The sequence below is a fragment of the Myotis nattereri genome (assembly GCF_964212035.1).
Source record: "Myotis nattereri genome assembly, chromosome: 2".
In the NCBI taxonomy this organism is placed as follows: domain Eukaryota; kingdom Metazoa; phylum Chordata; class Mammalia; order Chiroptera; family Vespertilionidae; genus Myotis; species Myotis nattereri.
The window spans coordinates 121,088,194-121,113,608 of record NC_138076.1 but is presented as its reverse complement, the minus strand read 5'-3'; the positions used below and the strand labels follow the sequence as shown (position 1 = coordinate 121,113,608).

At 43.0% G+C, this 25,415-nt stretch overlaps 3 protein-coding genes across 5 annotated transcripts in view; 1 reads left to right on the top strand and 2 right to left on the bottom strand.

Annotated features, from left to right (window-relative positions):
* WNK1 (WNK lysine deficient protein kinase 1) overlaps positions 1-11,050 on the top strand; it is a 154,167-nt gene extending 143,117 nt beyond the window's left edge. For 2 of the 3 annotated variants that reach the window (XM_081083651.1, XM_081083650.1), the window contains 2 exons: positions 837-1,024; positions 8,136-11,050. In XM_081083651.1, the coding sequence (XP_080939777.1) occupies positions 837-1,024; positions 8,136-8,453 (506 nt within the window). In that variant the 3' untranslated portion in view covers positions 8,454-11,050. The remainder of the gene's footprint in view (positions 1-836; positions 1,025-8,135) is intronic. The other variant, XM_081083652.1, reaches the window with a different exon arrangement.
* Positions 11,051-12,503: 1,453 nt separating this feature from the next.
* Positions 12,504-25,415, bottom strand: part of RAD52 (RAD52 homolog, DNA repair protein) — a 34,392-nt gene continuing 21,480 nt past the window's right edge. Inside the window, exons 7-11 of the mRNA XM_081083653.1 lie at positions 16,039-16,235; positions 15,726-15,871; positions 14,580-14,663; positions 13,728-13,934; positions 12,504-13,379 (exon numbers count right to left, since the gene is read on the bottom strand). Of these exons, the coding sequence (XP_080939779.1) occupies positions 13,318-13,379; positions 13,728-13,934; positions 14,580-14,663; positions 15,726-15,871; positions 16,039-16,235 (696 nt within the window). The 3' untranslated portion in view covers positions 12,504-13,317. The remainder of the gene's footprint in view (positions 13,380-13,727; positions 13,935-14,579; positions 14,664-15,725; positions 15,872-16,038; positions 16,236-25,415) is intronic.
* LOC308513536 (thymosin beta-4-like) lies at positions 12,900-13,034 on the bottom strand (the record flags this gene model as incomplete). Its single annotated transcript, XM_081083654.1, has 1 exon — positions 12,900-13,034. The coding sequence occupies one exon, from the start codon at positions 13,032-13,034 to the stop codon at positions 12,900-12,902; it is 135 nt and encodes a 44-aa protein (XP_080939780.1).

Here is a 25,415-nt window from a genome sequence, read left to right as displayed (position 1 = left end):
TGTTCCTATTGCTTCCACATAAGAGTGCTTGCTGTTCTGGGAAAGGGGGTGGAAGGGCTGAGGATCCTGGAACCAGTTGAAACTGAGGTCATCTTCAGGAAAAGCATGCCTTCTTGGAGTTGAAAGATTCAGGCAAACAGTAAACCTCCCTCACAAGTAAACTTGGTTCTTCACTCATAGGAAATTGGGAAAGGTTGAAGCCTTATTTCCTCTCAAATTTATGTTTACAATTTGTGTTTATGGGGTCCACGTAAAAAGTGTTTTTGAACAGAGCATGCTGTTTCTCTTACCACCTCTTTCCATTAAGGAATGGCTAAAGATTATGGCCAAGTCCCACATGGCTTGGAAACTATGTCTTTTCCTGGGCCAAACACCTGTCTTTGCATTTCTGTAACTCCTACTCAAACCCTGTCCCAGTGCTCAAGAAATCACCTTGTTTGCCCTGCGTTCTCTAACACTCTAGAACAGCTAGCCTCACTGACCGTCCCACTCTTCCCTCATCGATGCTGGAAACGTTTGCTGGCAGTATGTTTCAGTCCTCTGAGATGCCATGTGAATGGGCTGAAAGAGGGCCCTGCCCTTTGTACCAACCATGGTCCTGAGTTCTTTAGCCTTCCTTACCTGCAGCTCCTGAAGAGAATCTGGTTTCATTGCCCTGTTATAGCAAAACATTTGGCTAAATAAGGACTTGGAATCTTCCTTTGTTGCATGGCTTCCCAATCCATCCTCCCCATTCTGTGGCTTGCCATTCATCATTCTGTGAGCTTTTCCTCTTCATTAAATTATAATCCAAACACCATGTAATGTTTATATTCTGCTGCTTCTTCTAACTCTAGGGACCAGCAGCACAAACACTGTTGGGGGGACAGTGAACAGCCAAGCTGCCCAAACTCAGCCTCCTGCCATGACCTCCAGCAGAAAGGGCACATTCACAGATGACCTGCACAAGTTGGTGGACAATTGGGCCCGAGATGCCATGAATCTTTCAGGCAGGAGAGGAAGCAAAGGACATATGAATTATGAGGTAAGTTTTCCTTTTTTTCCATTTTGCTAATCTATTAGTGTCACTTAGCACATCTGAGACCATGCTTAACATTTCAGGCTGTGATCTACTTTAGTAGCTCATTAATTTTAACACTTTTTTAAAATATGGTGGGTTTTTTTGTTTGTTTTTTTAAATATTTTTTTTTATTGCTTAAAGTGTTACAAAGAGTATTACATATGTCTCCTTTTTTTTTTCCCCCGCCCTTGACAATCCCTTGGCCTCCTCTACCCCCCAGTGTCTTGTGTCCATTGGTTATGCTTATATGCATGCATACAAGTCCTTCGGTTGATCTCTTACCCCCTCCCTGCCCCCCCACCTCCCCAGCCTTCGTGCTATAGTTTGACAGTCTGATGAGGCAGCTCTGCCTCTGTATCTATTTTTGTTCATAAGTTTATAATGGTCTTTATTATCCATGAATGAGTGAGATCATGTGGTATTTTTCCTTCATTGACTGGCTAATTTCACTTAGCATAATGCTCTCCAGTTCCATCCATGCTGTTGCAAATGGTAAGAGTTCCTTCTTTTTTACAGCAGCATAGTATTCCATCGTGTAGATGTACCACAGTTTTCTAATCCATTCATCTACAGATGGGCACTTAGGCTGTTTCCAGATCTTATGGTGAATTGTGCTGCTATGAACATAGGGGTGCATATATCCTTTCTGATTGGTGTTTCTGGTTTCTTGGGATATATTCCTAGAAGTGGGATCACAGGGTCAAATGGGAGTTCCATTTTTAGTTTTTTGAGGAAACTCCATACTGTCTTCCATAGTGGCTGCACCAGTCTGCATTCCCACCAGCAGTGCACAAGTGTTCCTTTTTCTCCACATCCTCTCCAGCACTTGTCGTTTGTTGATTTGTTGATGATAGCCATTCTGACAGGTGTGAGATGGTACCTCATTGTTGTTTTGATTTGCATCTCTCGGATGATTAGCGACTTTGAGCATGTTTTCATATGTCTGTTGGCTTTCTGAATGTCCTCTTTTGAAAGGTGTCTATTTAGGTCCTTTGCCCATTTTTTGATTGGATTGTTTATCTACCTTTTGTTGAGTTGTATGAGTTCCCTATAAATGTTGGAGGTTAAACCCTTATCAGTGATAGCATTGGCAAATAAGTTCTCCCATGTAGTGGGCTTTCTTGTTGTTTTGTTGATGGTTTCTTTTGCTGTGCAGAAACTTTTTATTTATTTATTTATTTATTTATTTTTTATTGTTATTGTGGTGTGGGAAACTTTTTATTTTGATGTAGTCCCATTTGTTTATTTTCTCTTTAGTTTCCAATGCCCTAGGATCTGTATCGGTGAAGAAATTGCTTCGGCATATGTCTGAGATTTTGTTGCCTTTGGATTCTTCTAGTATTTTTATGGTTTCCCATCGTATATTTAAGTCCTTTATCCATTTTGAGTTTATTTTTATGTATGGTGTAAGTTGGTGGTCTAGTTTCATTTTCTTGCATGTATCTGTCCAATTTTCCCAACACCATTTATTGAAGGAACTATCTTGACTCCATTGTATGTTCTTGCCTCCTTTGTCAAATATTAATTGAGCGTATTGGTTGGGGCTGATTTCTGGGCTCTCTATTCTATTCCATTGATCTATATGTCTGTTCTTGTGCCAGTACCAGGCAGTTTTGAGAACAGTGGCTTTGTAATACAGCTTGATATCTGGTATTGAGATCCCACCTACTTTGTTCTTTCTCAGGATTGCTGCAGCTATTCGGGGTCGTTTTTTATTCCATATGAATTTTTGGAGAGTTCGTTCTAGGTCTGTGAAATATGCCATTGGTATTTTAATGGGAAGTGCGTTTAATATATAGATTGCTTTGGGCAGTATGGACATTGTAATGATGTTGATTCTACCAATCCAAGAACATGGTATGTTCTTCCATCTGTTTATGTCTTCCTCTATCTCATTTTTCAACGTCCTGTAGTTTTCTGAGCAGAGGTCTTTTACCTCTTTAGTTAAGTTTATTCCTAGGTAGCTTAATTTTTTTGGTGCGATGGTAAGTGGGATTGCTTTTTTAGTCTCTCTTTCTGCAAGTTCACTAAGGGTGTATAGAAATGCCATAGATTTCTTGGTGTTAATTTTGTATCCTGCTACATTGCCGAATTCTTTTATTAAGTCTAATCGTTTTTTGATGGAGTCTTTAGGGTTTTTTAAGTATAATATCATGTCATCTGCAAATAAGGACAGTTTCACTTCTTCTTTTCCAATTTGGATGCCTTTTATTTCTTCTTCTTGTCTAATTGCAATGGCTAATACTTCCAGTACTATGTTGAACAGGAGTGGTGAGAGTGGGCATCCCTGTCTTGTTCCTGTTCTTAGGGGAAATGGTGTTAGTTGTTGTCCATTAAGTATGATGTTGGCTGTGGGTTTGTGTTTTTATTGTGTTGAGGTATGATCCTTCAATTCCCACCTTGCTGAGAGTTTTTATCAAAAATGGGTGTTGGATTTTGTCAAATGCTTTTTCTGCATCTATTGATATGAGTATGTGGTTTTTTTTCTTTCAATTTGTTTATGTGATGTATCACGTTTATTGATTTGCGGATATTGTACCATCCTTGCATCCCTGGGATAAATCCTACTTGGTCGTGGTATATGATCTTTCTGATTTACTGCTGGATCCGATTTGCTAAGATTTTGTTGAAGATTTTGGCATCTATGTTCATGAGGGATATTGGCCTGTAATTCTCTTTCATTGTGTTGTCTTTACCTGGTTTTGGTATTAGGGTGATGCTGGCTTCATAGAATGATCTTGGAAGTTTTCCTTCCTCTTGGATTTTTTGTAATAGTCTGAGGAGGATAGGTTTTAGTTCTTCCTTGAATGTTTGGTAAAACTCCCCTGTGAAGCTGTCTGGCCCTGGGCTTTTGTTTGGGGGAAGCTTTTTGATGACTGCTTCAATTTCTTCCATAGTTATTGGCATGTTGAGATTTTTAGATTCTTCCTGATTGAGTTTTGGAATGTTGTATTTTTCTAGGAATATGTCCATTTCCTCCAGGTTGTCTAGTTTGTTGGAGTAGAGTTTTCCATAGTATTTTTTAGCAATCATTTGTTTTTCTGTGGGATCTGTTGTTATTTCGCCTCTATCGTTTCTGATTTTGTTTATTTGGGTCCTCTCTCTTTGCTTCTTGGTGAGCCTGGCTAGAGGTTTGTCAATCTTGTTTATCCTTTCAAAGAACCAGCTCTTGGTTTCATTGATTTTATGTATTGTTTTTTTGGTCTCTATGTCATTTATTTCTGCTCTAATCTTTATTATCTCCTTCCTTCTGCTCACTCTGGGGTTTTCTTGTTGCTCTCTTTCTAATTCTTTGAGCTGTAGATTTAGATGATTTATTACCATTTTTTCTTGTTTGTTGAGATAGGCCTGTAGAGCTATAAACTTCCCTCTTAGGACTGCTTTCATTGTGTCCCAAAGGTTTTAGATTGTTGTGTTTTCATTGTCATTAGTTTCCAGGATGTTTTTAATTTCTTCTTTGATCTCATTGGTAACCCAATCAATATTTAATAACATGCTATTCAGCTTCCAAGTGTTTGAGTACTTTGAGTTGTTTTTATTGTAGTTTATTTCTAATATTATGCCCTTGTGGCCTGAGAAGATGCTTGGTATGATTTCAATCTTCTTGAATTTGGGGAGACTTTGTTTGTGACCCAATATGTGGTCTATTTTTGAAGATGTCCATGAGCACCTGAGAAGAACGTATATTTTGTGGCTTTGGGGTGAAGTGTTCTGAAGATGTCGATTAAGTCCATCTGATCTAGTGAGTCATTTAGGATTGCTGTTTCTTTGCTGAGTTTTTGTCTGGCGGATTTATCCAGTGATGTCAGTGGTGTATTAAAGTCCCCTACTACGATTGTATTGTTATCGATCTCTCCCCTGATATCTTCCAGGAGTTTTCTTATGTATGTGGGTGCTCCTGCACTGGGTGCATATATGTTTATCAGGGTTATATCCTCTTGTTGTATTCATCCCCTTAGTATTATGAAGTGGCCTTCCTTATCTCTTGTTATGGCCTTCACTTTGAGGTCTATTTTGTCCGATAGAAGTATTACTACCCCAGCTTTCTTTTCCTTTCCATTTGCCTGAAAGATATTTTTCCATCCCTTCACTTTCAGTCTGTGCGAGTCCCTTCTAATGAGGTGGGTCTCTTGTAGACAGCAAATATATGGGTCATGTTTTTTTTTGTTTTTTGTTTTTTTTTTTAATATATTTTATTGATTTTTCACAGAGAGGAAGGGAGAGAGATAGAGAGAGTTAGAAACATCAATGAGAGAGAAACATCGATCAGCTGCCTCCTGCACATCCCCTACTGGGGATGTGCCCGCAACCCAGGTACATGCCCTTGATCGGAATCGAACCCGGGACCTCTCAATCCGCAGGCTGACGCTCTATCCATTGAGCCAAACCGGTTTCGGCGGGTCATGTTTTTTTTATCCATTCAGCCACTCGATGTCTTTCGATTGGACCATTTAGTCCATTTACGTTTAAAGTTATTATTGAAAGGGACTTGTTTGTAGCCATTTATATTTTTTTTGTGGCTCTTTTCTTTCTGGGCTTTTTATTTCTTCTTTTTACACCAGTCCCTTTAGCATTTCTTGCATTGCTGGCTTGGTGGTGATAAACTACCTTAGCCTTTTTTTGTCTGTGAAGCTTCTTATTTCCCCTTCAATTTTGAATGATAGCCTTGCTGGATAAAGTATTCTTGGATTCAGTCCTTTGCTTTGCATCACTTTGTAAATTTCTGTCCATTCTTTTCTGGCCTGATGTGTTTCTGTTGAGAAATCATTTGATAATCTGATGGGGCTCCTTTGTAGGTAACTCTCTGTTTCTCTCTTGCAGCCTTTAAGATTCTCTCTTTGTCCAGTACATTTGCCATCGTTATTATGACGTGTCTTGGTGTGGGTCTTTTGGGGTTCATCTTGCCTGGGACTCTCTGTACTTGTGTAACTTTTTTCTTCCCCATATCTGGGAAGTTTTCTGACATTATTTCTTCAAATAGATTTTCTAGTCCTTACTGCTCTTCTTGTCCTTCTTGCAGCCCTATTATGCGTATGTTACTTCGTTTCATGTTGTCCCAAAGTTCCCTTAGGGTCTCCTCCTGCTTTTTAATTTTTTTCTCCATTTGCTGTTCAGATTGAGCGTGTTTCTCTGCCTTATCTTCTAACTCACTAATTCGGTCCTCTGCTTCTTCTAGTCTGCTGTTGAAACTTTCCATGGTGTTTTTGATTGTAGCTATATCACTTTTCATTTCTTCCTGATTCTTGCATAGGTTGTTGATTTTCTTATCCATCCGGTGAATGAATTGTACAACCATTATTCTGAATTCTTTTTCTGTCATGTTGCATGCTTCAACTTCATTAATTTCCTTTCTTGGCAACTCCTCATTTTCTTTCCTCTGGGTGTTGTGTCGTCTCTTCATTCTGATTATCTCCCGATGGTTCAAACGTTGAGTTGCATGGGCCTGGGCTGTGTGCAGTGGGAGCCTCCCACCACCCTAGTGTCACTGAGGAGCTCTGACACTAAGATGTGTGGTTGTTGTGGGTTGGTGGGAACCAGGCTCCCTCAGAGTCAGTGTTGTCAGCGCTCAATGTGTCCTCGTATGCGCCCTTAGAATCAGGGACCCTGCCTGCACCGTGCTGAAAAAGAGACCCCCTGAAGCGTGTTGAAAACCAAAGCCCCCTAGTGTGCGCCAGGAGTCAGAGTTCCCCAGAATCCAGTATCAGAGTCTCTGTTGGTTCGCGCGACCTTGCCTTGAGAATCAGGTTCCCTGTGTGCCCTTGCACCAGGAATTGGAGTCACTGGCTCTTAGTATGAATGCACAGGGAATCAGGATCTCAGGCGCAGGTGATAAGAAACACAGTCAAGTCACTGGTGCTTGGTGCTGCCTCCTGCCCAGAGAATCGGAGTCCCTGCGCCTGTGATACGCGGGACAAATTCCCGGTGTTCGCGATTGCTCCCAGCCCAGGGCTCCGAAGCCGGCAGTGCGCCTAGGATCAGTTCCCGGGGTTCGCGCCTTTGCTCCCAGCCCTGGGCTCCTGGAGCAGGCAGTGCGAGCAGGAACAGTTCCCAGTGTTCACGCGATCTCCCAGCCCAGGCCTCCGAAGCCGGCCCTACCCGGGATCAGCTCCAAGGTGCTCGCGCACTTCCTGGCCAAAGTTCCTGGAGCTCTGAGGCCCCGGCAAGGGGTGGGTCTATCAGTTCGTTACTCTGGTGCTGCCCGTGAGCCTGCGGGAAGGGGGGATGGGCTCTGTTACTCACGGATCTGCCGCGGGGATTTGTGAACTTTTGGTGTCCGCAGGTCTGTAGCTGTGGTCACAGGTCTCTGTCCCCAGTGGCTGCAGGGTCCTGGTATGCGTCTGAGATCAGACTGGGTGGTGCTGAGGCCAGGATCCTAGTCTCAAGCAGCTCTGTTTCCCAAGATGGCGTGGTTGCTGTGCCTGCGTTGGCCGCCCAGGAGTGTCCGCGCAGGGAGCGGGACTCTGCCGCCTGTCAAAGGCTATAATGCCTTGGAAGGGCAAAACCAAATCATTTCTCGGGCCTTATCTAAAATACGGTTTTATTGATTTCAGAGAGATAGAAACATCAATGATGAAAGAGAATCATTGATCGGCTGCCTCCTGCACACCCCCTACTGGAGATCGAGCCTGCAACCCTGGCATGTGCGCTGTCCGGGAATCAAACTGTGACCTAGTCCATGGGGTGACGCTCAACCACTGTATCGCTCCAGCCAGGCGATTTTAATTCTTTTAGAAAAACAAGACAAAAGTCACCCAAGTACCCTTTTATTTTTCCTTCCCTGAATCCTTCACTCCCTATTGGTCAACTCAGTTTTTTCTTCCCTTTCCTTTATTACCCTGAACTGCATGCCCGTCGTCATACACAAACAGACACACACACACACCACCACTCAGTTCCAGACTGAATGGTTATTCTCCCCTGTCAGGTAAGTGTAAAGAGCCAATAATTATTATTATGAAAGGATTTATAAGAGTAGAACAGCCCCAGTTGTAAAATTGTATTTTTGTATTGCCCATTTCACACTCACGCATGTTATGCCTACACCAGACTTTACAATGAGTTGTTTTGTTTTCAGGGCCCTGGAATGGCAAGGAAGTTCTCAGCACCTGGTCAGCTGTGCATCTCCATGACCTCAAACCTGGGTGGCCCTGCCCCCATCTCTGCAGCATCAGCTACCTCTCTAGGTCACTTCACCAAGTCTATGTGCCCCCCACAGCAGTACAGTTTTCCAGCTCCTCCCTTTGGCACTCAATGGAGTGGGACGGGTGGCCCTGCACCACAGCCACTTGGGCAGTTCCAGCCTGTGGGGACTGCCTCCTTACAGAATTTCAACATCAGCAATTTGCAGAAATCCATCAGCAACCCCCCAGGTTCCAACCTGCGGACCACTTAGACCTAGAGACATTAACTGAGTAGATTTGGGGACAGGAAAGAGTGCTGAGTGATTGGGGGTGGAGGGGTGAGTAGCCTATATACTAACTACTAGTGCTGCATTTAACTGATTATTTCTTGCCAGAAAGGAATGTTTTTAATACTGCTTAGAGCCCTTAAAATGGAGAGTCTTCCTCCCCTTCACCATTAATTGGAGTGGGACAAGAAAGAAAGAGCAGCTTTCTTGTGGTGGGGTAGCTTCAACTTGTGCTTTCCTGTTTACCTGTACCCAACAGTGAGGGCTAGGAAAGAGAAGGGCTTTTATCAGGAAGCTATTAGAGTGCTCAAGGGAAAACCAAACCCCACCTGTATTTTTAAGTGGGTGTAGCTCTTAATTTTGGTACCTACCCCAAGTCCCTCATTCCCTCAAGAATCTAAGCCACAAGACAAAAGTATTGGGTTCTTTCTTACCCTGTTCCTCCACCCAACCCCCCGCCACCCCTTTCTCTCTCTCTCTTTCTCTTTAGAACCCAGTGAAAAACATCAGAAGATTGAAGTTTCAACCCTTTCTTATGATAGGTCATTAGTGCTTTAAGCAGATGATATTAGCAGTTTTGACTGCAGCATTAGTAATTAGGAAAAAACGTTCCCTGCGGACATGTAACTTTGCCATCAGTTTTGATGTGGAAACACTGTGATATATAAATGTTGTTGGACAACAGTAGTTTTAAGATGAAAATATGAAAGGTTTAAAAGGTTGAAAAAAAAAGCTAGCTCTGTCCTTTACTTATTGAGACACTTTAACATTTTCCTTTGTATTTCCATTGTATTAGATAAATAAATGTGAATGTAAAATTGTATAAATTACTTACTTGAATACTTCTGTTCTCCCAGTATTGCTTGCTGGATATTTTAGTGCCTTGGACTTCTATTGCTTTTGCCATTAGCATCAACTTCTCATCAGACCCCAGATCAGCAAAGGGCATGTGGGAGGAAATCTAAGGCCCAGGTGACCCCAGCAGTGGGTTATGCCAAAGGGAAATTGAGAGTGTTCTTAAGTCATTTAACAATTTTGTCTAGAGCAGGTGTGAGATGAGCAGGTTGAGAAATTAAGTTGACATCAGTGCCTGAAAGCAGAAAGTTCTGTTTCAGGAACAGTGAGGAGGGGTGCTGTAATAAAATTGGGCAATTTAAAAGATTAAAGGAGGCGTGGGACAAGTGAAAGAAAAGACTAAGGTATGGGAGAACAAACTTGTTTGAAGTAATGTGATGCCTGGCCATAGCCTTACTCATTGAGCTGGGCTTGAACAGACCTAGAAGAAATGGCTGAACATGGGAAGCGAGAGGGGGTTAGTTTTGAAGTTGGAAAACGTGATAGTGAAAAGTGTCACAGATGGAGAAAGTTGCTCTAAGAAAACTGTTTGGATTGCTTTCCTCTTGTTGCAAATGTACCAGGCATTTCTCAGCTTGGGGTATTGTATTTTTGTGGAAAGTGGAACCACATCTGAAGTAAGCATTATAGGAAAGAATCATATTCTTCCTGTTCTTCTCCTATGTTCAAATGGTTGCAGGATCATAATCTGTTGTGCCACCTTTATTTCTGCAATTGCAACTGATATTCTCACATTTCAACAAATATTCTCCTTAAGTAATAACTGCAACCAACCAGTATTATTTAGTGCTATGCCTAGTTATAATGGGCAGTTCTATTATTTTCAGAGCTTTCAGGAAATACTCTCCTAATTGGCTAACTGGGGGTCTCTATTATCTCTGAAGATGGGGAAAAAGTTAGGACTCTTAATTTTTTGGGTGCTTCTTGTCTTGACTCTTGAGTTGGGAAATTGACATATTTCCAACCTCTTACCCACCTCAACGGCACATCCCAGGAATCACAATAGGAAGAGCCTGTTTGGCTCTCCTATCCGGTTGTCCCTCTGTGGGCCCTGTTTCTTTACATTAGCCTAGGCCCCAATGATGCAAATGAAAGCTGAAGGTTTTAGGAAGGTAGAAATGAAAAGGGCAGAGGTTCCAAGCCCTCCTTCAAAATTGTTTACTTATTCTCTGCTTATAATTCTTGGGGAGATGGTAAGAGTAAGGAATAGAACAAAGAAGGTGGCCAAATTAACGAGAAATGGACTACCTGAGACAAATGAAACAATACGTTTTACTAGAGAAACAAGCAAGCCAAATGCAGCACATTGTTTGTTATTTTGGTTCAATAATTTTGGGATCTCTTCATTCACAACAAAGAAAGAACTGGTTTTATTTACTGTTGATTTTTTTTTCCTTCCTGTGGATGAAATAACTGAAACCTAGAGGAATGAACTAGCTACTGAAATGTTTAAATTATTTTTGTGTTAATAGTACACTCTGAGTATCTTTTTCCACATTAAAAAATCTGAATTATAAATGTTTTCCTTACATTATTTAACAATGTATACTGTTTAAAAAAAAATGAATAAACAATTCAAACCTTGGGTTTCTCCGCAGCCGTTAATTGTACATTTTGCACTAACTCTGGGTGTTGCGCTTCTTGTAAGATTGCGCTTTGTGCTTCAGTTTGTAACCTTTGTAGACTTATTTAATGAAACCATTCAAATAAACCAAACTTGCTTTTGATGAGTTGTGGGGTTTCATTCCCAACCAATTCATTTTTCATGATTTCATCAGCTGTTTTGTGTGCAATTTATAACTGGATTCCTAACTTTAGTGGCAGGTCTGACCTGAACTATGGTTATGCTGCAGACAAAGATGATATTCTGAAGAGGATAAGAATATCAAAATCAAAAAATGACTATATAACCAAATCTGCACAATAGGTGAGATAAAAGAGAAATCAGCCCTAGCCAGTTTTGCTCAGTGGATAGAGTATTGGCCTGTGAACTGAAGGGTCCCGGGTTTGATTCCGCTCAAAAGGCACATACCTCGGTTGCAGGCTTTTTTTCTGGCCTGGGCCCTGGTCAGGGCTCGTGCAGGAGGCAACCAATTGATGTGTTTCTCTCACATCAATATTTCTCTTCTTTCCTTCTCTCTTCCACTCTCGTTAAAAATCAATGGAAAATTATCCTCAGGTAAGGATTAAAAAAAAAGAAATTAGGGTAAGCCACTGCCTCTTCATCTTCCCAAGAAATAGAAATGGATTACTGCTTTCTGTTCTTTAAGAGTTCCTTGCCTCAGGTTCCCAGCTTCCCACAAATGCATGTTATTCAAAAAAATAAAAGCCACTGCTTCAAGATTAGATTAAAAGGTACAGCCCAAAAATGCACCTTAAAAAGTAGACTTGCAAACTCATTATTTGAGGGAAAGAATTATTGAACATCTACAAAGCATGATGGAAAAACAATTTATTGTTAAGATGGGTTTATCACACATCTGAATGGGGAACTATATACAGCAACTTACATTTTCTATTTTGTTACCAAATAATGGGTTTATTTTGTTTTCTTAAAATTCCTTTTCTTTGGCTTTACATCATTGTCCCCCCAATTAAATGAGAGATTAACATGGATGAAGATCAGCCTGGACTCTGATGCACAGGAGTCAAACACCACTCCACACTTTGTTCCAAGCCCTTGTGTGGGCAACATTGGAACTTGGTGCCCTAACGTGAAAGGCAGAGACACCCAGTAGTGTAGATCGCTGTTAAAAGTTGGTGTTTGGCCGAAACCGGTTTGGCTCAGTGGATAGAGCGTCGGCCTGCGGACTGAAAGGTCCCGGGTTCGATTCCGGTCAAGGGCATGTACCTGGGTTGCGGGCACATCCCCGGTGGGAGATGTGCAGGAGGCAGCTGATCGATGTTTCTCTCTCATCGATGTTTCTGACTCTCTATCTCTCTCCCTTCTTCTCTGTAAAAAATCAATAAAATATATTTAAAAAAAAAAAAAAAAAAGTTGGTGTTTGGTAGTATGGCTTATGTTACTTTCAGCCACTGGTGATGCCTAAAAGTTCTGTATTTATTAATATAATAGTTAAGAATAAATAATGAGCATCAAGAGCCCAAGAAAAGGTATTTAATCTACCCAAAGCCTACTCAGTGTGCAACAAGCTTTTCTTTTTCTTTTTTTCTTTTTTTCAGGTTTTAAAACTTTTTATTTGCATATTTAAAAAATTGTGCATTCCAATAATTAAAATCATTTGAACAAAAAAATGGCACTCTGATTAAACTGCATTTTACAGCCCACAGGACCCCTTGGACCAGCTTGGTTTTAACTCTAGATTTCACCTTCGTCCCACCCAGCTCGTTCCTTCACCAAAATGCACGTTGTCCCCCTTCCCCACCAGCCAGCCAGACAGATGGGAGCGGCAGGTGTGGCCTTCGTCGTCAGTAGTTCTGATGTGAAAAGGGGCAGCACAGTCACTTAAACTGATCCCACCTCTTTGCATCTTACAAAGTTAAACAGCTAAAAGAAGTAAAATAAGAAGGCAATGCTTGTGGAATGTACAGTGTATATTGGCGGCACGTGCCTCATTACGATTCGCCTGCTTGCTTCTCCTGTTCAATCGTTTCTTTTGAAGGGAGTAGATTTTTCTCTTGTGTTTCTGTCTTCTTCAATTTCGACTTATCGAATTTCTCAATCTCAGCCATATCGGGTTTGTCAGACATGGTTGCAGAGGACGCCGAGCAAGGTGCATGAACGGGAGAAGTCCGATCTCAGGGACCGCTGCCGAGGCGCAACAAGCTTTTTCAAAGTACTTGTTTTCCAGCTGCTCAGCTTTATCTGCAGTAGGCTCCAGTAGTCAAATCCTCTGGAAAAGTTCAGAAGGAAGCCAAGTAAATCCTTGGAAATAAAGCTCATTCCCTAGGAATATAATGAACAATTTCATGGCCAAAAAGCAGTTTTCTAAAGTCCCTCTGTGAGAGTCTGGTGAGGTGACCTGAGCCTCTGTTAAGATGGATCCAATTTCCTTTTCTTCAACTCCTGGTTCTTCCTGTAGGAATCACAGTTTCCTATGCAAGAGAAAGCTGTTAAAATATAGCTGCCATGATTTTAAAATGAACTCACAGCTAGTAATTTCTGAATTAGTTAATGATCCTAATAAACTAAAAACCTAAGAATGAAAATTGTTATGAAGACATCCCTCTGTTAACTCTAGACCAGATTGTAAGTAATCATGACGGGCCCACTTTTCATAGGAAAAGCTCCTAATGCAGTCATGCCTAAGCTTCCCACTAGGATTGCAAAGCACAAGTTCTGGCTCTCAAACCAATTATCTTCTATTTTCTGCTATTCCACCTTTAAAATTCATAGAACTAAACCCAGGCTCTCCAATATCTGTTCCTAAAACACTTTGCTACCTATTATGTGTTGGTTAACGCTGGGAGCTTGGAGGTGCGATTTTGCTTGTGGATTCTGGTGGCAAAGGCTTTGTGGGGTCCTGCTCCGGGTCACCATCTGGTTCCTCAGGACTGGTGTGGCAGCAGTCTGGTGTGACTCTGGCATAGACAAGGGCTTGACAGCACCGTCCCCTGCATCAGGAACCATATCCCATATTTCAAAACTGTCTGCAAAGACAGAGATCACAGGAAAATGTAGTGCCAACAAAGAAGGGAGTGTTCTCACATAAAGTACTGGAAAAGCAGGTCATAAGAAATCACATATCATGAGTGCCCAATGATAGTTTATAGATTCTCTCTCCCCAACTCCTAAAAGTACATTGAAACTTCTGTTAGGACAGAGAGTGAGGGAGCTAAATCTGTGCTACCGTCAGAACTGCTATCCATCCACTCTGGGTCCTCTTTCTCCTAAAACTTCATGGGGCTATAAAGCAGAAGGGATTTTTATACCTCTTTTTTTTTTTTTTTAAATCCTCACCTGAGGATATTTTCCCCATTGATTTCCAGAGAGAGTGGAAAGGAGAGAGAGAGAAACATCTATGTGAGAGAGGTACATTGATTGATTGCCTCCCATATGTGCCTCTACCAGAGCTGGGGAACCTGCAACTGTGGTATGTGCCATTGACCAGGAAGCAAACCCACGACCTTTCAGTCAGAGGACCGATGCTCCAACCACTAAGCCAAACCGGCCAGGGCTTTTATGCCTTTTTTAAAATGCATTTCTAACTACCCAAGGTATCCAGTACAGTAACTTACAAGCAATTCGTAGGTATTTCCTGATTAATACTTAGCATCCCTTTAGCATATACTGACCTGCAGGAAAGTCTTTCTCGGTGATTGGTTCTGCACCATCAGCTTTGGGAGTGCTGTGTTTCAAAGGCGGCACCGGTGGCTCTGCTACACAGGAGAGACCGCAGAACTCAACTGTGAGGGAGCAGCCTCAGAAGTGCAAAGCAGCCTAGAGTTACACTGGTTCATAGCACAGCCAATAGCAGAATTCAACACCCTGAGTCGCAGTCCCCCTGTAGATCTATATGAGGTTCAAAACAGCCTTTCCCCTAAAGGGGAGGGAGAAACAGTTTATTTCTCCTTTAGGGACATAAATAGAAGGGTTATTAGAAGACATCTGGCCTAGTTTTTACTTTTGAAAGCTATAACTTTGTTCCAAGAAATTCTTAAGTAGAGATTCAATATAGAGAAACCAATATAATCAATGACTCTGAATAGGGGTGGGAGAAAGGCCTGGAGGACTCTCCTCCACCCCTTGCCCTCAGGGACTCTACAATGGTTTGGAAGCTAAAGATCTAGAATAATTCTTATTAAGAACATCCAAGCACCGTAAGTTGATGTTTTTTTTTTTCCCTCTACATTAATTTCAGCCTCAGTGCTGAGGGGAATATTAATGAAAGCAAGTCCTCGATAAACTTCATAATTCTTAGGGAGAAGCTAAGCAAAAATCCCATTGATCTGGGATTAGCCCTTCTGTTTCTACTCTCTGGGAAAGACTCCAAAAATAACTTCTATATACAATTCCCACTGAATCTGAACTCTGAAATAAACAAGGTCACAGATACATAATTACCAGAAGCCCCCTTTACCTTCAAATGCAAATCTTCCTTATATTCAAAGTCAGCTCAGAAAGGCTTTGTAATGCAGAGGCAGTCAAAGTAAGGAGCAAAATACCCTCTGTACCGAGAAACTTCTAGTTCCGGATTTTGTCAAGGCCCATTCCCCATCTCCCACCCACCCCCCCGAAAGATTAGTGTCTTTAGAAATGGGGAAAATACACAGGATTTCACTCTTAATTTTTTTGTCTCATCTATCCTATGTGTAACTGGAGCTCTGATTTGGACCTAACCATACTGTGCTGGCAGAGGATCAGAGTCCTCAGACCACAAGCCTTCCCTGGGGTACTGAGGACACCTCCCTGGGGCCTCTGCTCCCAGCCTTCTCACAAACCTGGATTCTTCTTTTCAATGGGTGGAGCAGATAGCTGAACTCGCTGCTGTTTCTCCATTTGCTCCCGGAACTGCTGCTGCAGCTGTTTTTGCCGGAGCTTCCGCTGCAAAGTGGCATCACTCTCCGCAGCAGAGGACGCCAGGCTTCTGCATAGGGAGCAACAAGGTGGGAGTGAGTTCCTGAGTTACCTGAACAAACAATATACAGTTCTGAGGGGCAAACAAACCAACTTGCTGGCTTTGAAGGTAAAAATGGAGATAACTTAGTCTGCATGAGAAGGCAGAAGAGAAAGGTAGGAACTTAGGTCCTGTACCTGGATCTGCTGTCCTTATCCCCCTGCATCATGATGTGGGGATCATTTGAGTGGCTTGGTCTGCAAGGAGAGGTTGCCTCCTGTGGTTTTGTGGGTCCCAGAGCCATGTTTTGTCGGCAGCTGCTGTATCTCGCTTGTTCCACAAATGGTTCAAAATCTTGTCTCTTTGCTTTAGTTAAATCCACTTCTAGAGGCAACTAATGAAGGAAGAAAAAGGGTGGATAACTTCCTCCAACTGCTCTTCCCCTTCCTTTCTTTCCCTGCCTTAAAGATCTAGATTCCTAGAAAACAGCATGACAATCCTCTATCCATCATGACTTCTAGGTCCTGAGAAACTCAGACAAAAGATCTAACACTTCAAGTAATATTTTTAATTACATGAGGAGTAAACAATTTCATTTCCTACTTTATACTGGTCAGTATTAATGATCTTGATAAAAAGGAATCTTATTTTAGGTTTGATTTAGGGCAAATGGTCTGTAAAATCTAATTTGAATCTTTCCTTGGCAACTGAATCTGTCTGGTGTTGTCTACATTTTATCTCTCCCTTTTTTTTTTTTTTTAATGGAAAAGATCACACAGTCTTTGTGGAAGCCTATACCTTCTCTGCCCTTTCTGCCAGAACTACCCCCTGCAAACACAATATTCATCCCGGAAAAAGCCTTGGGTATGTCATGGCACCATTATGTGTCCTTCAAATAACAGGAAGAAAAAGCTTGAAAAACCAAAACTAGGGAATTGCCCAGTTGGGGTTTCTAGATCTGACCAAATGAGAGAAACAACTGTATTTCATAGCACAGGGCAAACTGTTTTACTTCCTAGACATGAGCACGACAGAAACTCAGACCGTTCACTTTGGAAGAACTTCTCTCCCAATTCATAATGTGGATACTGAGACAATCATTGAAAATGAGGGATTGAGTTGATAAAGATAACCTGAAAATGAAAATTACACTGAAATTTCTTTTCCACATGAGAAAGTAAATGAGTAGGTTAAAAAGAAATGACCTTATGCTACAACATGTGTTGAAGACATTATGCTAAGTAAAATAGCCAGTCACATGGCACATAGAATAGTTAAAACCAGATTGACAAGAAAAATGGCAGCTGAATAGGCAGAAGTGTCACAGATCTCCTCCTGCAGCCAAGCCAGAAAAGCAACTAAATCAGAAAACATCCACCCGGAGTTAACAAATTAGACACAGTTGAGGAGACCATCTTCAACAAGGAAGGGCAGAAGACACCTAGAGAATGCAAATTTCCAGCCATAATCCAAGTGGAACCACTCACATACCCCAGCAGTGAGGGGCGCAGTGCCTTCTGGCAGGCTCCCAGAACTCTGCAGTGAGCACTCACCAGAGTGACCTCCGGCACCAGGCCTCCTCACCAGCCCACTGGGACCCAGTATCCCAGGATCTGGCTCCAAGACCCTGCAGTGAGTACAAGCCAGGGAGAACCCTGGACCCCACCCCTACGCTGGGCCCCAGAACCATGCTGCCAGTCTGATCTAGAGCCATCCAGTGCCCACTCCACTCCAAGCCCCAGGACCTGCTGCCAGGTCAACCTGGAGGAACCCAGTGCGTTCCCCACTCCGGGCCACAGGAGAGCTATGACTGTGCAACCCAAAGCAACCCGTGCCTGCTCCACCCTGGGGCTACCCAGAGCAACACAGCACACACCTCACTCCGGGTCACAGCAAAGCGAGAACAGTGCGACCCAGAACAACCAAGCACGCACCTCACTCAGGGCCACAGGAGAGCTCTGACCGTGCAATTCAAAGCAACCTGTGCCCGCTCCACCCTGGCCCCCGGGACAGTCCTGCTGGAGCTACCTGGAGCAACCCAGCACATGCCTCACTCCAGGCCACAGGAAAGCGAGGACTGTATGACCCAGAGCAAACCACCCACACTACACACTGGGGAGGGGCTAACTAGAGCACCCCAGTGCATGCCTCACTCTGGGCCACAGGAAAGTGAGGAATGTGTGACCCAAAGTAACCCAGCACATGCCCCACTCCGAGCCACAGGAGAGCACTGCTGGAGAAAACCAGAGCAATCCAATGTGCCCAGCCAGGGGCCACAGGACTGTGCAGCAAGTGCGCTGACAGGGATATCTAGGGTGCCACCCTGCCACAGGTGCCGGGGCTGCAAAGTGAATTGCATGTCAGAGAGTGCTGGGTCCTTACAGGGAGTTGCACACCAAAGGAACTGTGCACGCGCTCCCGCCACCCCGAGCATCTGAAGTGGATAACTGAGGGACCAGATCCATGGGAGAAAGGGATGCAACTCAGAGCACAGACAATAAAGGGGTGTGACTCAAGGCAGATCCAGCCTCTGGGCTGACAATTTCCAGACCACTGGCTTGATAGAGTCTTCAATCTCTCAAACCCCAAGCAGGGTGCCCAGGACCAGAAACAGACAGCAAAAATGGGGAAACAATGCCCCAAGGAAAGAAAAAGAGAAATTGTCATAAAAGGAACTAAATCAGAGGTTCTCAACCTGTGGGTTGCGACCCCTTTGGGGGGTCGAACGACCCTTTTACAGGGGTCGCCTATGACCATTGGAAAACACATATATAATTACGTATTGTTTTTGTGATTAATCACTACACTTTAATTATGTTCAATTTTTAACAATGAAAATACATCCTGCATATCAGATAGTTACATTACGATTCATAACAGTAGCAAAATTACAGTTATGAAGTAGCAACAAAAATAATTTTATGGTTGGGGGTCACTAAAACATGAGGAACTGTATTAAAGGGTAGCGGCATTAGGAAGGTTGAGAGCCACTGAACTAAATAAAATGGAGGCAAGCAATATGTCAGAGAAAGAATTCAGAGACAGGGTCATAAGGTTCCTAAACTGATTGGAAGAGAAAATCAACTTATGTAAGAATCAAGAGGAAATGGAAAATGATATAGCTGCAATAAAAAACACAATGGAAGGTTTCAACTGTAGACTAGAAGAAGTGCAGGATCGAATCAGTGAGTTAGAAGACAGGGTGGAAAACACACCCAATCTGAACAGCAATTGGAAAAAAAATTAAAAAGCAGGAGGAGTGCCTGAGGGAGCTTTGGGACAACATGAAACGAAGGAGATGAAGTTGAGCAAGGAATAGAAAAACCTATTTGAAGAAATGACAGAGAACTCCACTGACGTGGGGGGGGAAAAATTCACACAAGCAGAGTCCCAAACAAGATGAACCCAAAAAGGCCAACACCAAAACATGTAATTACAATAGCAAACATTAATGACAAAGAAAGAATCTTAAGGGCTGTAAGAGAGAGACAGAAAGTTACCTACAAGGGATCTCCCATTAGACTATCAAATGATTTCTCATCAGAAACACATCGGGCCAGAAAGGAATAAAAAAGAGTATACAAAGTGATGCAAAGCAAGGGACTGAATCTAAGAATACTCTATCCAGCAAGGCTATCAATCAAACTTGAAGGTGAAATCAGGAGCTTCGTAGACAAAAAAAGGCTGAAGGAGTTTATTATCACCAAGCCAGCAATGCAAGAAATGTTAAAGGGACTTTTGTAAAAAGAAGAAATAGAAAAGGAAGAAGGAACACAGGCATAAAGAATAAAAATGGCAATAAACCTATCCTATTAATGAAAGCCTATGTGGTTGAGACATCCACACACCATTATGCCCTCAAACTAACAAGCAATCACCAGGAGGTTGCGTGTGCACCAGCGTGCACATGTGGGTGAGAGCTTGACACTGCGTGCACAGTGCGGAGGTGGGTCCCATGGCTCCACGCGGTGAGACCAGGGGTCCCGCGGCTCCATGCAGTATGGAGGTGGGACCCACAGCTCCGGCCTACCTCTTTGGGGCAGTCCGTGAAGGAGCTCTGGATGGGTGGGCGGGGCCTACCTCTTTGGGGTGATCGATTGCAGGGCTCCCGCACTGTGAGAGGGCACAGGCCAGGCTGGGGAGCCTCTCCTCCCCCATGCACGAATTTCATGCACCGGGCATCTAGTCAATAATAATTTTAAACATAAATGGATTAAAAGCTCCAATCAAAAGACATAGGGTGGCTGAATGGATAAGAAAACATGATCCATATATATACTGTCTACAAGAAACCCACCTCAGAACAAAAGACACACAAACTGAAAGTAAAGGATGGGAAAAAAATTTTCAGGCAAATAAAAATGAAAAAAAAAGCTTCGGTAGCAATATTTATATATGACAAAATAGACCTCAAAGTGAAGGGCATAACAAGAGATAAGGCCACTTCATAAAACTAAAGGGATCAATACAACAAGAGGATATAACTCTGGTAAACATATATGCACCCTATACATGAACACCCAAATACATAAAAACACTTCTAGAAGACATCAAGGGAGAGACCGACAGCAATACAGTCATAGTAGGGGACTATAATATCCCATTGATATCACTGGATAAATAGTCTTGAAAAAAATCAACAAAGAAACAGCAATCCTAAATGACTCACTAAAGCAGATGGAACTAATTAACATCTTTAGAACATTTCACCTGAAAGCAATGGAATAGACATTCTTCTCAAGTGCATATGGGACATTTTTAAAAATAGACCACAAATTAGGACATAGGCTAAGTCTCTTCAAATTCAAGAAGATAGAAATCATATCAAGCATCTTCTCAGATCACAATGGCATAAAATTAGAAATCAACTACAAAAACAGTAAAAAAAAAAAAAATCAAACACTTGGAGGCTAAACTGCATGCTGTTGGACAATGATTGGGTTACCAAAGAGATCAAAAGAGAAATAAAAAGCATCCTGGAAACAAATGACAGTGAAAACACACCAATGCAAAATCTATGGGGCACAGTGAAAGCAGTCCTGAGAGGGAAGTTCATAGCTTTACAGGCCTACCTCAAAAAAACAAGAAAAAATGGTAATAAATTATCTAATCCTACAACTTCAAGAATTAGAAAAAGAGCAACAAAGAAAGCTCAGAGTAAGCAGAAGGAAGGAAATAATAAAGATCAGAGCAGAGCCCTAACCAGTTTGGCTCAGTGGATAGAGCGTCGGCCTGAGGACTGAAGGGTCCCAGGTTTGATTCCGGTCAAGGGCATGTACCTTGGTTGCAGGCACAGCCCCAGTAGGGAGTGTGCAGGAGGCAGCTGATCGATGTTTCTCTCTCATCGATGTTTCTAACTCTCTATCCCTCTCCCTTCCTCTCTGTAAAAAATCAATAAAATATATTAAAAAAAAAAAAGATCAGAGCAGAAATAAATGACATAGAGACCAAAAGGCAATACAAAAGATCAATAAAATCAAGAGCTGGTTCTTTGAAAAGATAAACAAGATTGATGAACCTCTCGCCAGGCTCACCAAGAAACACAGAGGACCCAAATAAACAAAATCAGAAATGAAATAGCTAAAGTAACAACTGACCCCACAGAAAATACTATGGGTTGTAAAAAAAAAAAAAAAAATACTACAAACAACTCTACTCCAACAAACTAGACAAGAAATGGACATATTCCTAGAAAAATACAATCTTCCAAAACTCAATCAGCAAGAACCTAAATAGGCTAAAAAACCTAAATAGGCTGATAACTACAGATGAAATTGAAGCAGTGATCAAAAAAATTTCTAGCAAACAAAAGCCTTGATTCTGACAGTTTCAGAGAGGAGTATTACCAAACATTCAAAGAAGAACTAAAACCTATCCTCCTCAGACGATTTCAAAAAAATCAAGAGGAAGGCACACTTCAAGCTCTTTCTATGAAGCCAGCATTACCCTAATCCCAATCTGAAGACAGGTCATTTTAAACAATCTAAGCAGAGAAGCAAAAAGAAGAAAGAAATTAAGAGAAGTGAGGAGAGATAAGGGACTGATAGGACACTATCATACACTATATTTAAAGAGTCTCAGAAGAAGAGAAAGAATGGGGCAGAGAAATTATTTATGGTGTTAGGAAAACTGGACAGCAACATGTAACAGAATAAAACTAGACCAGTAGTAACAACACACACAAAAATTAACTCACAATAAAATACAGACTTGAATATAAGACCTGAAACCATAACATTCCTAGAAAAAAAAAATAGGCAATAAACTGTTTACCATTAGTCTTGGTAATGATTATTTAAATTTGACAACAAAAGGTAATTTACAAAAAGAAAAAAAATAAACAAGTAGAACTATATAAAACTAAAAAGCTTCTGCACAGCAAAGGAAATCATCAACAAAATGAAAACACAACCTACCAAGTGGAGAAAATGTTTACAAATGATATAACTGACAAGGGGTTAATATCAAAAAAATCATAAAGAATTCATATAATGCAAAGCAAAAGAACAAACAATATGATGAAAAAAATGACAGAAGATATGAGTTGATATTCTTCCAAAGAAGACAAACAGGTGGCCAATAGGTACATAAGAAGGTGCTCAACATGACTAATCATCAGGAAAATACAAAACCACAATGAGATATCATCACCTCACACTGTTAAAAATGGTATTATCAAGCCCAACCAGTGTGGGTCAGTGGTTGTGCATCTACCTATGAATCAGGAGGTGATGGTTAGATTCCCTGTCAGGGCACATGCCTGGATTGTAGGCTTGATTCTCAGTAGGGGGTATGCAAGAGGCAGCCGATCAAGGATTCTTTCTCATCATTGATGTTTCTATCTCTCTCTCTCTCCCTTCGTTTCTCTGAAACCAATTAAAGAATATGTTTTAAAAACAAAATTTTTTAAAATGGCTATTATCAAAAAAACAAGAGATAACTGTTCGTAAGTGTGTGGAGAAAGGGGAACCCTTGTTCTTGTACACCATTAGTGGGAAAGTAAATTGGTTCAGCTAATAGAAAAAGAGTATGGAGGTTCCTCAAAAAATCCTAATATATAAAAAGCCAGGGGCCCTCATGACCAAAACGACCAGATGGGACTATGGAACAGCAGGCTGCAGGCGCAGCAGGCTTAGGTGGGCGGAAGGGCGGACCCAGCGGAGGGAGGCCTGTACTCCCCACATGGGAGTGGCTGTGAGTGCTCCTGATAGCACGCAGCTGCTGCTTCAGGTTGGCCTGCAGGCTCTGCTTGGCACCAGCTGCTGCTTCAGGTTGGCCTGCAGGCTCTGCTTGGCACCGCTCACAGCCGCCGCCACATGCTGTGGCATAAAACACATTGTGAAGTTAACAGAAGCACAGGCACCACCTCCATGCCACACCCCCACTTCCGTCAGTCCCACCGACCCTGAGGCGCCTCCCGGAGCTGTTCCCTGCAAGGCCTGTGGGAAGATCCCGCCCTCGGAGCGCACCAGGCATTGTGGTGGGCAGCCCGGCTCCCTGTGTGCCGAGGGCCTGGAAGGACCCCAGTGACAGAGGTAGCACAGGGCCCGGTGACGAGGCTGCTGGTGGCGGCGGCCCCTGTGACTGATGGTGTGCTGGTTGTCAGTGAAGCACTCTCAGCCAGCCGCCTCCGCTCTCACCCTCACCCTCGCTGCTGGCTGATTGCGGTGCAGCCTCCTGGCCCAGAAGGTGCCGATTGAAAGGACAGCCACCATGGAGGGCCAGATTGATGTCCTCCTGGCCAAGCCACGCGGGTTTGCGGATCTGCGCAGGTGCAGGCCTCCGGTGCACGCATCCTCTCCCCTCCCCACTTCCCTTGCGTGTGAATGTCCCACAGCGCGCTGTCACCCACGTGCACCCGCAACAGTCCCGGACCACGGCGCCCACATGTTCCCCCCGCCCCTCGACCGCACTTCTGTCAACCCTGGCGTGCCCACATCCCCCACACCATGTGTACACATCCCCTCCATGCGCATGTCCCCTCCAGCGTGCTCACGTCCTTTGGAGCGTGTCTGCGTGCTCAGGATGGGCGCCTGTGATATGACAGTGAGAGGGCGGAGTGGTGACACCTCGGGGAGGCCAGTGCGGACGAGATCGCCTCCGTGGGGCTAATGCATGTGCTGAGGTGGGAGCAGGTGTGGACAGACACACCTGGTGGGCATGGGGCGGCCCTCGCTGAGGTGCCTTTGGTCAGCATTTGAAGTCGGGAACCCAGAGGAGGCAAGGAGGCCCATCCTCTCAGTAAAACAGTGGGAGAGTCCGGTTGACTGCAGGGGAGGAATGTGCACTGGGGGTGCTGGCGCCCATGAGTGAAGGCCGCCCTGACTGTCTCACTCGCTCAGGGCCTAGCACACTCCTGCCGGGCAGCGGGTGACATGACGTGCTTTTCCGGGTTAATGAGAGAAAACATTGATTCTCCTGCTGCCCACGAAGGTGGAAAGCAGAGTGGGGAGATGCGAGGTTCCCTGTCTGGGAGTTCCAAACCCACCATTGGTTCCTTTCACCACTGACTAGAGATATACAGGATGTCTCCCAAAAATGTATACACACTTTGAATACCTACTAATTCCAATGGGTTTAAGTATGAAAAGAAACAACAACGGAGCTGTCATCTGTTAAAAGTGCAATCGGACATCCCCCAAGGGGTCCCGGATTGGAGAGGGTGCAGGCCAGGCTGAGGGACCCCCTCCCCCCACCGTTGTGCATGAGTTTCATGCACCCGGTCTCTACTTAAAAATAATACCCCAGCTGGTTTGGCTCAGTGATTGGAGCGTCAGCCAACAACCGAAGGGTCATGGGTTCAATTATGGTCAAGGGCACGCACCTCGATTGCAGGCTCGATCCCTGACCCCAGTTTGGGGAACATGCTAGAGGCAACCAATCAATGTGTCTCTCACATTGATGTTTTTCTCTCTCTCTCTTTGTCTCTCCCTTTCACGCTCTCTAAAAATCAATGGGGAAAAAAAAATTCTCAAGTGAGGATTAACAAAAAAAATATTTTTTTAAATAACACTATGATATGATCTAAGCCAGGGGTGGGCAAACTTTTTGACTCGAGGGCCACAATGGGTTCTTAAACTGGACCGGAAGGCCGGAACAAAAGCATGGATGGAGTGTTTGTGTGAACTAATATAAATTCAAAGTAAACATCATTACATAAAAGGGTACGGTCTTTTTTTTTTTTTTAGTTTTATTCATTTCAAACGGCCGGATCCGGCCCGTGGGCCGTAGTTTGCCCCAGGGCTGATCTAAGCAAAGGTAATTTTTAAAAAGAGAAAAAATCAACAAGTGAAACTATATCAAACTAAAAAGAGAATTGTTAGTTAATGATCTAACAATTTTACTTCTGGATAGTTACCTGAAGAAAATGAAAGCACTAACTCGAAAAGATATCCACACCCACCATGTTCACTGTAACATTATTTACAATAGCCAAGACTTGGGAGCAAAGGAGGTAGCCACTGATGAATGAATGGTTAAAGAAAACGGTTAAAGAATAACACACAATAGAATGTTATTTACCATGAAGGAGGAAATCTTGCCATTTATGATAACATGAATAGACCTTGAAGGC